The 15509-nt window shown below is 37.6% G+C and overlaps 1 protein-coding gene across 1 annotated transcript in view; it reads left to right on the forward strand.

Annotated features, from left to right (window-relative positions):
* Window positions 1–15509, forward strand: part of MANBA (mannosidase beta) — a 124220-nt gene that overhangs the window by 95086 nt on the left and 13625 nt on the right. Inside the window, exon 13 of the mRNA XM_012770960.3 lies at window positions 3986–4150. Coding sequence (XP_012626414.2) covers window positions 3986–4150 — 165 coding nt within the window. The remainder of the gene's footprint in view (window positions 1–3985; window positions 4151–15509) is intronic.

Genomic DNA, 15509 nt, shown 5'->3' on the forward strand with positions numbered 1-15509 from the left:
CAAAAATATTTTAAGACAATTTCAAAATCTTCCTCAATTTTACCATCTTAACACAGGTATATTTGCTTCTATACTTTGAAGTTATACTTTTAACTTTAGTAAATAATATCATAACCTTAGTTCTGCCCTTTATTTTTTAAACATTAAAATTTTTTAGCCAGGCGCGGTGGCTCACGCCTGTAATCCTAGCACTCTGGGAGGCAGAGGTGGGCGGATTGCTCGAGGTCGGGAGTTCGAAACCAGCCTGAGCGAGACCCCGTTTCTACTAAAAAAATAGAAAGAAATTAATTGACCAACTAAAAGTATATATACAAAAAATTAGCCGGGCATGGTGGCACATGCCTGTAGTCCCAGCTACTCGGGAGGCTGAGGCAGGAGGATCGCTTGAGCCCAGGAGTTTGAGGTTGCTGTGAGCTAGGCTGACGCCACGGCACTCACTCTAGCCTGGGCAACAAAAGTGAGACTCTGTCTCAAAAAAAAAAAAAAAAAATTTGTTTTTATTACTGTTTTTTTAAATTATTATTATTATTTTATTTTTTTGAGACAGAGTCACGCTTTGTTGCTCAGGCTAGAGTGAGTGCCGTGGCGTCAGTCTAGCTTACAGCAACCTCAAATTCCTGGGCTCAGGCAATCCTCCTGCCTCAGCCTCCCAAGTAGCTGGGACTACAGGCATGCGCCACCATGCCCGGCTAATTTTTTTTTCTATAAATATGTTAGTAAGCCAATTAATTTCTTTCTATTTATAGTAGAGACGGGGTCTCGCTCTTGCTCAGGCTGGTTTTGAACTCCTGACCTCGAGCAATCCGCCCGCCTCGGCCTCCTAGTGTGCTAGGATTACAGGCCTGAGCCACTGCGCCCGGCCTTGTTTTTAATTAATAAATAAAATTGTGTGTATTTATGGTGTACAACATGCTGTTTTGAAGCATATATGCATTGTGTAATGCCCATACCACTTGTCTGTTTTACTGCTCCAAAATTATGGGGCTAATCTTTAGGCATTCTGTTTTTACGAAATGAAGGAAGATGAAGTTCAATGTCCTGACCCAGGTAGGAGCAGGGGTTGAGAATGGGGAGGAAGCAAGAATATTTACTGAGCCATTGCTCTGGACTAGGTACCTGTTTTTTTAAACAGTATTCCACTCCTCCACTTTGACTGGGGCCCAGGAGGAAACAGGCCCTGCAGGGTTGGGTTCTGTCCTGTGCCCCAGGTAGTAAGTAGCGGGTACCTGGATTCACACTTACTGTCTGACTCCAAAGCTGATAGATTTTCTTTTCACTATACTTTAGAAAGGTCAGTGTTAGAAATTGTCAAACCTTTTCTACAAACATTTCTATTTACCTCCTTAAAATAATGGAATCACCATGCTTTTGTGAAATGTCTGCTGATGTTCAGAGATACAGAAACACTATAGTTTAAAATAGGAAAAGGGGAAGGAAGATAAATGCTGCCCATTATGAACCATCTGTTATCTCTTGATTTAATCACCTCTTTTTAAGCCACACTTCTTAGTTGGGAATTTGAATAGGAAATTGGGAAAATAAAAGAAACCAGAAGAATGCCTATACATAAAACTTTGGCTCTTTTATTCAGAAGTTTGTTTCATATAGTTGACACATCTATTAAAATATTTCTCTTTAATTTGTGATACATTACTTTTTCATAAAATAATAATACTGCACGGTGACTAAAAATTTGGGCTTTGGAATAAACAGAACTGGATTGAATATGAGAACTGCCACATACTCACTGTATCACCTTGGAAAAATTGTTTAATCTCTTGAATTTCAGTTTCATCATCTGTAAATTGGGGTTAATAGTCAATACCTCATGGAGGGGTGTGTGTGTGCAGGTGTGCGCAAGTACATGTGTTCATGTGTAGATTAATTAATTAATCCATTGAAGCACTTAGCACAGTTCCTGACACACAGTGAGAGCCCATTAATGTAACCCATTCTAGCCATGTGATTTGCATGGAAGTTGTATTTTCTTCAAATGCTTCTAGGGTTAGTGAACTAAGGGCCAGAGCTAGACTGCACTAAGTAACTTGGGACATTGGTCAAGTGACTTAACCTTTCTGTGCCTTGTTTTCACATCTCTAACATGGGGGAGATAATAGTGCCTACCCATAGAGTTGTTGTGAGCTGTTATGAATTAATATTCTTAAAGCAATTAGAGCTCGACAGGAGGAGTAAGTATTAGTGTTCTACAGCACTGTGGGCGACTATAGTTAAGGATAACTTATTGCATATTTTCAAATAGCTAAAAGAGAAGATTTTGAATGTTTCTGACACAAAGAAATGTTAAATGTGTGAGGTGATGGATATGCTGCTTAGCCTGGTTTGATCGTTATACATTGTATACAAGCATCCAAATGTCACACTGTACTCCATAAATATGTACAATTATTGTGTCGATTAAAAGTAATAAAAGTAAATTTAAAAAAAGGAGGAAGAATAGAAAGAAGACTATTGGTAAAGGTGCATGCATCCAAAACGTGTACAAGATGATTGTAAATGCGAATGCCTCTTTTAAATAGATAATAGGAGTAGTGTTCTTTAAATGATTATGATGGTGGCAATTTGGGAAAATAGATATAATGTGGAAAAACCTCCAAATTAAATGTGGCTAATGTACATTTCTTGTATTTTGGTATGAATCAATTCCCAAAGAGTAACTTTTTCCTTCTAAGGCAGTTGGCCTCTGTGTTGCCTGATTACTGGGAATGAGTCACAGTTTATGAACAGGGATTAAGCTTTTTAATTTTCAGATTTTTGGGGTGGGGATGCAGAGTAGGTTTTTTCAAAGTCTGTGTAATTTGGATTAAAACTCCAGATATTTTGAGATATAACCTGTAATTGTCTTATACTTTTCTCATATGCTAACACTATATTAAATTATAGGCCTAGAAGCCTGAATTGTTGCTTTTTTTTTTTTTTTTGTAAAAGGTACACTCCAACATGTGTGAGTTTTTTACTCTGTTTTTTACTTTGAGCTGATGATAAAAAAAAGATCTTTATAAATTAAGATAAAAGGGATAAAATAAAGATCCTATAAATTGTTCTTGGCTTTAAAAAAAAGATTGGTTCTTAGGGGAGAGGAATATCATTATTTGGTTTGTGTCTTCAGCTATATAAAGATTGAACATATGTTTATCAGTCACTGAGAAACAAATGAGCAGTATGAGCAAGCTCGGAAGCATTGGCTGTTGTCACAGTGGTGTTTTGTTCCTATTTAGGAATTGTCATAGTTTTATAAGAATGTTGATTGCATTATATTATTCAGTTTTGACAAGCTAATAATAGGTAAAATCACATTTACCTAAATAGATAAAATGATATTTTAAAATACACATAGTGAGGTCGGGCGCGGTGGCTCACACCTGTAATCCTAGCACTCTGGGAGGCCCAGGCAGGAGGATTGCTCAAGGTCAGGAGTTTGAGACCAGCCTGAGCAAGAGCGAGACCCCATCTATACCAAAACTGAAAACATTAGCCGGGCATGGTGGCGCATGCCTGTAGTCCCAGCTACTCGGGAGGTTGAGGCAGGAGGATCGCTTGAGCCCAGGAGTCTGAGGTTGCTGTGAGCTAGGCTGACACCACGGCACTCTAGCCCGGGCAACAGAGTAAGACTCTGTCTCAAAAAAAAAAAATAAATAAATAATAAAATAAAATAAAATACACATAATGAGTGTTTCAAAAGCCAGGAATATGTTTTGATAAGGCAAGGCTTTTTAGAGAAACACCAAAATGTAACTTTCTTGGTTTGAATAAGGAAAGAAATAGGTGCCGAATCCTGGTTTTCTGTTTTAACTTTGCGAAAGTTAATCAATAACAAGTATGATGGTGAAACATTTATGAAATTAGGGCTACAGAACAAGCCTTGAGCTCTTTTCCAGCATGTACTTTCTAGGTTTGTCAGGAACTTATAGAAAAGTAGTTTTACTGCCAACCTTCAACTTTATAACTCTTATTCTTTATTCAAAAGGTCTCATCTAAAGAGGACTGGTCTTTCAATAGCAAATTTGCACTTCACCGACAACATCATGCAAATGGTAACAATCAAATGCTCAATCAGGCCAGACTTCATTTCAAACTCCCTGAAAGCACAGACCCCTTACGCGAATTTAAAGATACCATCTACCTTACTCAGGTAAGTCACTTTCATTCCCGAGCCGAACAGCTTCCTGCAGTTAATGTAAGAGATCATGTGGATTTTGTGGTGAAAAATATTCAGGTATTCATTCTACTGCTTAAGGAATTTCTTTTCTTTGAACTACATGTTTGAGGACATGCAAGACTTAAAGTAATTAATTTTTGGCTTTTGCTTCTCTTAGAAGAACAGTTCAAAAAGTTCTAAAATAAATTGTACATTCAAATCTTCCTTACTTCAAGATTACTATAAAGGTTCAGTAATTTAGACAATGGCGTTTCCCTAGGATAAAACAGAACAATGGAACACTATTAATAGAGTCCAGAAACAGACTCATGCATAATATGCTCACCTGACTTGTAGCCGTAACGCCTCTACAGGTCACTGTGAAAAAGACAGTTTTATCAATAAACAGTGCTGTAAAAGTGGATACCTTTCTGAGAAAATAAATGAACCTGGACTCCATATGTAAATATTAATTTTTTTTTTTTTGAGACAGAGTCTTGCTTTGTTGCCTGGGCTAGACTGAATGCCGTGGCATCAGCCTCGCTCACAGCAACCTCAAACTCCTGGGCTCAAGCAATCCTGCTGCCTCAGCCTCCCAAGTAGCTGGGACGATAGGCATGCGCCACCGTCCCCAGCTAATTTTTCTATATATATTAGTTGGCCAATTAATTTCTTTTCTATTTTTATAGTAGAGACGGGGTCTCGCTCTTGCTCAGGCTGGTTTTGAACTCCTGACCTTAAGTAATCCGCCCGCCTCAGCCTCCCAGAGTGCTAGGATTACAGGCATGAGCCACTGCACCTGGCCGTAAATATTAATTTGATCAATGATAAAAGACTCCAACGTGAAAGGTAGTACAATAAAGCTTCAAGAGGAAAACATAAGAGTATCTTCATGATCTTGGGATAGGCAAAGAGTTCTTAAATAGAACATAAAAAGAACTAACTATAAAAGAAAATGTAAAGATTAATTATACTTTATTAAAATTATGGACTTTCAAATAACTAAAACACAACTGAGAGAGAGAAAAGGCAAGCCACGGATTGGGGGCCAGTAGCTGTAATTCATATGTCTGATAAAAGATTTATGTCCAGAATAAAGAACTTCTATAAAGCAATACAAAAAATATAGGCAACCTGTTAAGAAATGGACAGCAATCTTGAACAGGTACTTCACCAAAGAAGCTATCCAAAGGGTCAATAAATATATGAACATGTGCTCAACCTCATTTCTGAGGACATGCAAATTAAAGCCAAACCAGGATATCTCTGCACACCCAGGGGAATGGCTAGAATTAAAAAGATTGACAATGCAAACTGTTGTCAGCTGTATTGTGAGACAGCTGGGAATTTTAGACATTGGTAGGAGGAGTGTACATTTGTTTAACATTTTGGAAAATTTTATGGCAGTTTCTAATCTAAATGTTTGCTTCCCTTTTGAATCAGCATTTCTACTCTTAGCTATGTACCTAAGAAAAATGAGTGAGTATGTCCTACTAGCAAACGTTTAGAATAATGTTCATGGTAGCATTATTCATAATAGCCCCAAATGAGAAACAACCTAAATGTCCTTCAACAGGAGAATTTATAAACAAATCATGGTATAGTCATGCAATGGAATACTCCACAGCAACGAAAAAGAATAAACTACCAAGTTGATATCAGTATCAACTTGGATGAGTCTCACAGACATTATATTCAGTAAAAAAAGAAACCAGACGTAAAAGTGTACATACTGTATCGATTCCTTTTATATTGAAATTTATATTGAATTTGCACATGTTGTGGCATGCACCCTACAAGATGTATTTTAAAAATAGTTGTATTGAGATATGATTGACACACCAGAAAATTCACTCATTTTAAATATATGATTAAGTGATTTTTAGTATATTTATAGAGTTGTACAACCATCATAATGGGCCAATTTCAGGATATTTCTGTCACCCCAAAAAGATCCCTCATGCCCATCTGTAGTCACTTCCCTTTCCTGCCCCAGGAAAACATAAATCTATTTTCTGTCTCTATAGATTCATACGGTATGTAATCTTCTTTGCATCTGGCTTCCTTTTTCTTTTTTCTTTTGTAGGGGACAGGGTTTGCCCAGACTGATCTTGAACTCCTGGGCTCAAGTGCTCATCCCACCTCAGTCTTGGAAAGTGCTGGGATTATAGGCGCCCAGCTTGAATCTGGCTTCTTATACTTAGAGTAAGATTTCTGAAGCCCATCCATGTTATAGCATGTATCTAGACTTCATTCCTTTTTCTTGTCAAATAGGATTCTGTTGTATGGATATAAACGTTTTGTTTATCCATTTATCAGTTGGACATTTGGATTGTTTCCACGCTTTTCGTGTGTTTTTTTGACTGTTGTGAATAATGCTGCTATGAATACTCACAAATCTTTGTATGAACATATATTTTCTTTTTCAGGAGTAGAAATATACAAATGGAATTGCTGAGTTATATGGCACATTTATGTTCATCTTTTTAAGACACTGCCAAACTGACTTTTAGATAATATTTTCATCTTAATGTTTCCATTTTACTTTTTTTGCCTGTTTTATTTCATAAACCTGTGACTACACACATACTCAAAATTGTATTAAAGCCACTGCTTATTTACCTGATACTTTGTCATACTTGTTTCAAGTTCTTAAAGAGAAGGTAGAAACCTAATCCCGATCATATGGGTTGATCTGAAATAGATCAGGAGTCTTTGTTTAAACATAATCTCACTTAAGTTTTCCTATCTTGGTATCTGAAAATGTAACAATTTTATCCAAACTCATGCTCACTTTCATCATTTCCTTCTGTATGAAAACACAAACCCATGAATAGAAGCTGAAGCAGACAGCTGTAAACTGAAAGGATAATCTTTTTTAGAAGGTGAGGAAATGATTGAGAATTTTAATGTTTCAACCATTAGCTCACAAGCTAGGAAAGTTGTGCCAGCGTGATGTGTAACTCATGGACTTAGCAGAACACAAGGCTGCAGGTAATGTTGATATCTGTCCCTTAAAGCTGTGGTCCCAAGCCGTGGCTGCAGACTGATGCCCACCACAGCCTGTGGGAGCCAGGCCGCACAGCGCGAGGCCGGGGGCTGTGAGCCGGCGCAGCTGTCTGTGTTTGCGGCTGCTGCGGTCACTCGCGTCGCCGCCTCCGGGACGGCAGCGGCGGCATTAGGCTCTCACAGGAGCGGAACCTGTCCTGAACTGCGCATGCGCGGGCCTGGGCTGCGGCTCCTTGGGAGACTCTAACGCTGATGGTCCGAGACGGAGCTGAGCGGTGATGCCAGCGCTGGGGGCGGCTGCAAATACGGATTTCCATTAGCAGAGAGGTCTGACTGCACAGTAAACATAACGGGATTGAATCCTCCCGAGACCATCCCCCCACCCCCATCCCCTGTCCATGGAAAAATTGTCTTCCGTGAAACCAGTCCCCTGGTGCCTAAAAGGTTGGGGACCCCTGCTTTAAAGTATTGCAGCTCACCTTTTAATATTTTCATATCCAATATTCTGTTAAAGTGTTTTGATGCATAAAATACGCTGGTCCTTATTCCTGTGCGTGCGTGTTTGTGTGAGAACCTTTTCAGCTACTGTTTTTCATGCTGGCTCTCCTTCCAGGTGTTCATTTTATTACTTTATTCTATCCCTCAAAATCACATTCAAAGAACTGACAGAAATAATTGTTCTTTCCTGAACTCATCAGCGTTCAAGGTCCACAGTTAGGAGCTGAGCATACAAGTGGAGTGAGTTAGTTGTTGCCGGTTTTTGTTGGCGCTGGGTTTTGTCTGAGAACTTTGCATTAGTGGCCTGTCAGTCTTTGGCCCCGAATTGGACATGTTCATTTATGGCTTGTTATTTTCTACCTTGATGCTTTCTAGTGGACTAGATGGGATCTGCCAGAAAAGAAATCAGAATTATGATTGTTTTATTTTGATTTTAGTGTCAGATTTTCTTAACTGAAGTGCGTACAGGAAATGTTAGGATAAAAAAGGGTTGTTTTTTCTTATTGTTTTGATATTAGAACAATCATCTTTAATCTGTGTATTAGAAGAAATCCTTTGGTGGTCCATTTTCTCTGTTCCTGCTTCCGCCCCCTGTTCTTTTTCTCATAGTCTCTTATACTGTTGGGAATAATGGCGTGTTTGCCCATGTGCCACTCTTTTTTTATTAATTAAGCAACTTTTGCAACTGTCAGAAAAGTCTTGGCTGACAAAGCTGTGCATAAGTTTTTTCCTATTTAGATCCTTCCCTGTCTTCTCCTTATCTTATCGCCACAAAGGTATCCTTCCAGGCTCTTGCCTGGAATTCTCCTTACATTCCAGCATAATCTTGCCGCACCTTTCGTTCTCCCTCTTATCCTGTTCTGTTGTATTCCAAATAGCCCATATACTAGGCACAGTCTCCTAAGCCGTGTTACACAGAAGTCACTCCCTAGTTTAAGGATGGTCACATCTAAACTAACCTTTAAGTGACTTGCCCCACCAGCATGGCCTCTTACTAGCCACTTAGAGAGGAAGCCAGGCTGGTGACATGCATTACCAATGCCTTAGCTTACAGCCCTCTCTCGTGCTTGTTTATTCTTCACTTATCTATTGAGCATCTGATGATTGCTTGGGGATGTCCTTGAGAAACACACTGTTTAGGGGCCCATTTTATCTCCCCATGCTCCAAGTAACTTGAAAAAGCTCAGGAAAAGCTGTGCTGTAGGCACCGTGTGGGTGATACCTGCTGGCCTGGACCAGTTATTTGAGTTATTTGCTTAGTGAGCCGCGTGAGACATGACGGAAGATTCAAGCGATACTGAGCTTTTAAGATGGGGGTAGGGCAGGCAAAGGAGGAGAATAAAGGTGATTGCTAATATCATAGGTTAGATATCAGAAGCCTTTGTAGACGTGGTGTGTATGATGTCAGGCAATCAACATTCTTTGGGTGTCTGCTAAATGCCTGGCCCTGGCCATGCAGAACTTTGTAAACCTTCTTATGTAATTCTCACAGTATCTCCAGACATCCTATGGCTGTTTCCATTTTATACATGAGGATACAAAGGCTCAGAAAGGTTAACGATTTTGCCCAAGGACTCAGGGCAATGAATGGAGCAGGGTTTCTACTTACCAAATTATAGTATTCTATCATTTCACAGTTTAGAAGTTCTATAGCTACCGAGGTGTTTGGTTGAATTATAACATTAATTTTCAGCAATTAAGTAAAGCAAACATCAGAAATTTGGCACATTACATAAAGGCCTTATTGGAACACTGGAGAAAACCAGTGAAGCCAAAAGTTATTTCTTTGAAAAGATCAACAAAATTGACAAAACTTTTGCTAAACTGGCCAAGAAAAAAAAAAGAGAAGACTGAAATTACTAAAACAGAAATGAAAGAAGTAATATTGCTACTCACCTTACAGAAATAAATAAGGCAATAAGGGAATACTATAAACAATTATATGGCAACAAATCAGATAACCTAAATGAAATGGATGAATTCCTAGAGAGACAACTTATGAAGACGGACATAAGAAAAAAATAGAAAATTAGAATAGACCTATAACAAGTAAAGAGACTGAGTTAGTAATCAAAAAACTTTGCCCTACAAAGAAAAGTCCAAGAACAGACAAGTTTACTAGTGAATTCTAAAACTGTTTAAATAATTAATGCTAATTCTTCATTAACTCTTCAAAAAAAATAAGAGTAAATAATTCTTAACTTATTCTGTGAAGCCAGTATTACTTTGATACCCAAACCAAAGATATTTCAAAAAAAGCAATCCATAGATGAATATCCTGTATGAATATATATGGAAAAAATCTTCAATAAAATACTATCAGTCCAAAGCCAGCAGCATAAAAAATGGATTATACATCATAACCAACTGGGATTTATCCTAGGAATATGAGATTGGTTCAACATATGAAAGCCAATCAATGTCATATACCATATTAGTAGGATAAAGGAAAAATAACCACAATGATCATCTAAATAGATGAAGAAAAACCATTTGACAAAATCCAACATCCTTCATAATAATTAAAAAAAAAAACTCAACAAACTAAAAATAGAAAGGATATTCCTTAGCCTGATAAAGGGAATTTTTGAAAAATTCACAGGTAACATCATATTTAATAGGAAAAGATAGAAAGCTTTCCCCTGAAGATTAGGAACAAGCCAAAGATGCCCTCTCTTGCCACTTCTATTCAATATTGTATTGGAGGTCCTAGCCAGGGTAATTAGGCAAGAAAATGAAATAAAAGGCATCTAGACTGGAAAGGAAGAAGTAAAACTCTCTCTGCCAATGACATGATCTTATATATAGAAAACCCTAAAGAATCCACAAAAGAAACTATTAGAGCTAAGAAATGAATTCTGCAAAATTTCAGGATATACGATCAATATAAAAATATCAGTTGTATTTTTCTGCACTAGCAATGAAGACTCCGAAAATGAAATTGAGTAAACAATACCACTTACAATAGTATCAAAAAGAATAAAATAGGAATATGTTTAACCAAAGAGGCACAAGACTTTTGTTTTTTTTATTTTTTATTTTTTTTATTTTGGCATATTTTGGGGGTACAGATTTTAAGGTTTCAATAAATGCCCTTTTCTCCCCTCCCCCCACAAGTCTGAGTTTCCAGCATGACCATCCCCCAGATGGTGCACATCTCGCTCATTATGTATGTATATACCCGCCCCCCTCCCACCTGCCCAATACCCTATTACTGTAGTACCTATGTGTCCACTTAGGTGCTGCTCAGTTAATACCGGTTTGCTAGTGAGTATATGTGGTGCTTGTTTTTCCATTCTTGGGATACTTCACTTAGTAGTATGGGTTCCAGCTCTAACCAGGAAAATATAAGATGTGCTATATCACTGTTATTTCTTAGAGCTGAATAGTACTCCATGGTATACATATACCTCATTTTATTAATCCATTCTTGGATTGATGGGCACTTGGGCTGTTTCCACAGCCTTGCAATTATGAATTGTGCTGCTGTAAACATTTGAGGAGGCACAAGACTTTTTAACACTGAAAACTATGAAACATTGTTGAAGGGAATTTAAAAATGGAAAGTCATTTTGTGTTCATGGATTGGAAGACTTAAAGATAGCAGTACTCCCCAAATTGATCTACAGATTTAATGTAATTATATCAAAATTCTTACTGCCTTCTTTTGTAGAAATGGGCAAGCTGATTCTAAAATTCATATGGAAATACAAGACACTCAGAATAGTCAAAGTAATCTTGGAAAGGGAGAATAAAGTTGGAGAATTTATACTTCCAATTTCAAAACTTACTACAAAGCTATAGTAATGAAGACAGTGTGGTCATGACAAAGGCCAGACATATAGATTGATTCATTAAAATTGAGAGTCTAGAAATAAACACATACATCTATGATCAATTGCTTTTCTTTTTAAACAAATTTTAAGTATTTATTTTCTTTTTATTGACAAATGAAAATGGTATATTTATGATTACAATGTGATATTTTGACATGTACACATTGTGGAATGCCTAAATCAAACCATTTAATACATGCATTACCTCACATACTTTGTTTATTTTTTTATTTTTTTGTGGTGAACAGTTAAAATCTACTCTTAGCAAATTTCAAGTATACAATACACTGTTTTAATTATAGTCACCATTTTGTATAACAGATATCTTGTTTCTCCTGTCTAACTGAAATTTTGTATCTTTTCACCAGTATCTTTCCAATTCTCCCTGCCCCGAGCCACCCCAGCCCCTGGTAACCACTATTCTACTCTTTGCTTCTATGAGTTTGACTTTTGTAGATTCTATATATAAGTGAGATCTTGTAGTATTTTCCTTTCTGTGCCTGGCTTCTTTCACTTAACATAATGTCCTCCAGGTTCAGTCATGCTGTTGCAAGTGACAGGATTTCCTTCAGTTTTAAGGCTGAATAGTATTCCATTGTGTATATGTACCACATTTTCTTTATCTATGCATCTGTATTAATGGACACTTAGGTTGATTCCACATCTTGGCAATTGTGAATAATGTCACAATGTACATGGGAGTGCAGATATCTCTTCAACATACTGATTTCATTTCCTTTGGATACACACCCAGTACTGGGATTGCTGGACCATATAGTAGTACTACTTTTAATTTTTTGAGGAGCCTCCATACTATTTTCCATAATGGCTGAACTAATTTACCTTTCCAGTAGTTAAGACAATAAAATGGGGGGAAATAATAGTGTTTTTAACAAATGATGCTGGAATAAGTGGATATACATGCAAAAGAATAAACTGGGACCACTACCTCATACCAGAGACAAAAGTTAACTCAAAATGGATCAAAGATCTAAATGTAAGAGCTAAAACTATACAACTCTTAGATATAAAACATAGGTGTAAATCTTACAACTTTTGATTGGGCAACGGTTTCTTAAATTTGACACCTAAAGAACAAGTAACCAAAGAAAAATAGATAAATTGTACTTCATCAAATAAAAACTTTGTATGGCAAAGGATACTATCAGGAAAGCAAAAAGATAATCCACAGAATAGGAGAGAAAAATTTACAAATCATGTATCTGATAGGAATCTAGTACCCAAAATATATAAAGAGCTGTTTGAACTCAATAATGAAAAAGACAAACAACTCAAACAATTGGTAAAGACTTTAAATAGACATTTCTTTAAAGAAAATGGCCAGTAAACACATTAAAATATGTTCAGTATCATTAGTCATTAAGGAAATGCAAATCAAAACCGTAGTGAGATATCACCACTAGGATATCTACAAATTTTTTTTAAAGAAAAATAACAAGTATTGGCAAGAATGAGGAGAAATTTGAACCCTGACATGTTGCTTATGAGAATACAAAATGGTTCAGCAGCTGTGGAAAACAGTTTGTCATTTCCTCAAAAAGTTAGACATAGAGTTACCATATGGTCCAACAGTTCTATTCTTACATATATATACTCAAGAAAATTGAAAACATGTTCACACAAAAACTTGTGCGCACATGTTCATAGCATTTTCATAGTAGCCAAAAGGTGGAAACAACTAAAATGTTTATCACCTGACAAATGAATAAACAAAATGTAGTGTATCCATATAGTGAATTATTATTCAGACATAAAAAGGAATGAGGTACTGACATATGCCTGGAGGAACCTTTGACTTTTGTAGATTCTACATATAAGGAGATCAAAAGTCATTAGACCTATACCTATGTTTTATATCTAAGAGATTTGTAGTTTTAGCTCTTATATTTAGATCTTTCATTCATTTTGAATTAATTTTTATATATGGTACGAGGTAGTGGTCCCAATTTATTCTTTTGCATGTAGATATCCACTAATTCCAGAACCATTTGTTGAAAACAAATCACCTTGAAAAATGTGAAAGAAGCCAGTCACAAAAACCACATGTTGTGTCATTCCATTTATATGAAATGTCCTGAATTGGCAAATCCATAGCAACAGGAAGTAGATTCGTGATTTCCAGAAACTGGGGAGAGGGGAGAATGGGGAGTGACTGCTAATTAGTATGGCGTTTCTTTTTGGGGTGATGGAAATATTGTGGAATTAGATAGTGAAGAGGGTTGTACAACCTGTGATTATACTAAAAACCAATGAATTATAACCTCTAAAAGGGTGAATTGTATGGTAAGTGAATTATATCTCAGTTTCAAAAATGGCTTTATTGGAAGATTCTTTTTGTCAGGATAATTTAAGTAAATAAAATATATAGATATTGGGGGAACTTAGTCACATGGCTACTCCTCCTTTCAAGGGTGGGGATGTGTTTCTAGAAAACGTAGCTCAGCTAGAACTCCATCACCCTGGAGGAGGGATGTGGGTTTTGGAAGACAGCTAGCAACCGCCAGCGGCAAAGCTGCAATTGGGACATAGGTCTTGGTGTCCTGGTCCAATTTCTTTTCATCTCTGTCCCTCTAAGGAGACTGATTTCATAAGTGTAATCAAGCAAGCTGCTGAGAATAGGCATATTTTTAAAACTAAGATAATATTTGTCTACTAACAGTGATACCGAGTAACCTAGGAAGTAGCCAAGCATTTATCCCCTTAGATGTAAAGATTGCCCTCGTAAAGGATGCATGGGCGTGTAAATATACGTACGATTTTAAAGGGAAAGGGGCAGTTCTAGAGATTTTCCAGGGAACTAGGATTGTACAACACCTCTTTAAAAAGTTGGCCGGGCGCTGTGGCTCACGCCTGTAATCCTAGCTCTTGGGAGGCCGAGGCGGGCGGATTGCTCAAGGCCAGGAGTTCAAAACCAGCCTGAGCAAGAGCGAGACCCCATCTCTACTATAAATAGAAAGAAATTAATTGGCCAACTGATATATATATAAAAAATTAGCCGGGCATGGTGGCGCATGCCTGTAGTCCCAGCTACCCGGGAGGCTGAGGCAGAAGGATTGCCTGAGCCCAGGAGTTTGAGGTTGCTGTGAGCTAGGCTGACGCCACGGCACTCACTCTAGCCTGGGCAACAAAGTGAGACTCTGTCTCAAAAAAAAAAAAAAAAAAAAAAACTTATAAAAAGTGTAGTGGGTGATGGCCTTCTGCATTTTTATGAACAAAGGTGTCATTCGTGAACCTTGACTGGCTCCCCTGGTTGGGACAGACTCAGGTCGCGTGCGGGTGTGGCGCCACCTGTCTGCAGGCGGACCGTGCTGCGTGGGGCCGCAGGGCTCCAGAGTCTTGGTCGCGCCCTGGCATGCTAATTTCAGGTAGGACAGGCTACTAGGCAGAGCTAGCCTAGCGCTCTCTTTCTTTCTTTGCTAGTGAGGGTTGGGAGTCCTTTTGCTTTCTAAACATTTCTTAAAGTTTGAAAATTTCAAGGAATTAATAATTTTTACCTATTAAACCAGAAAAGATAAGTTTAGTGAGGAGATTCATGTTAGAATGGAAATACAGAAAAAAATATTTATATCTTCCAGGTTCTGAAAATTGGTGTGGTTTAGAAACTGAAATCTCAAATGTTTATGGGGGCCAGGCAAGTAATTTTAATAGACAAGAGGATGATTAACTGGGATTCTGGCAAAATGAAGCATGGCCCTGACTTAAGACAATAAACAGCAACCACATCAACAAGAAACAAATGCGTCCACTGTGTGGGCCAGTGAAAACCAGTGTGGGGCCAAGTTCAGCCTGGGGCTACCAGTTTCTGGCGACTGCTCGCTTGACTGGAATGCAGTGTGGAAATATGCAACAAGGACTTTAAGCTTTATCATATGCTATTACCAAACAAATAAACAAGAAAAAAACACGGGGAAAAAATATGAACAGAAAATGTTCTTAGCTGTTGTATTTAAAGAAAAAACCTGGAATATAATAAATAATAAATGCAAAAT

The sequence above is a fragment of the Microcebus murinus genome, chromosome 29, assembly GCF_040939455.1.
Source record: "Microcebus murinus isolate Inina chromosome 29, M.murinus_Inina_mat1.0, whole genome shotgun sequence".
In the NCBI taxonomy this organism is placed as follows: Eukaryota; Metazoa; Chordata; class Mammalia; order Primates; family Cheirogaleidae; genus Microcebus; species Microcebus murinus.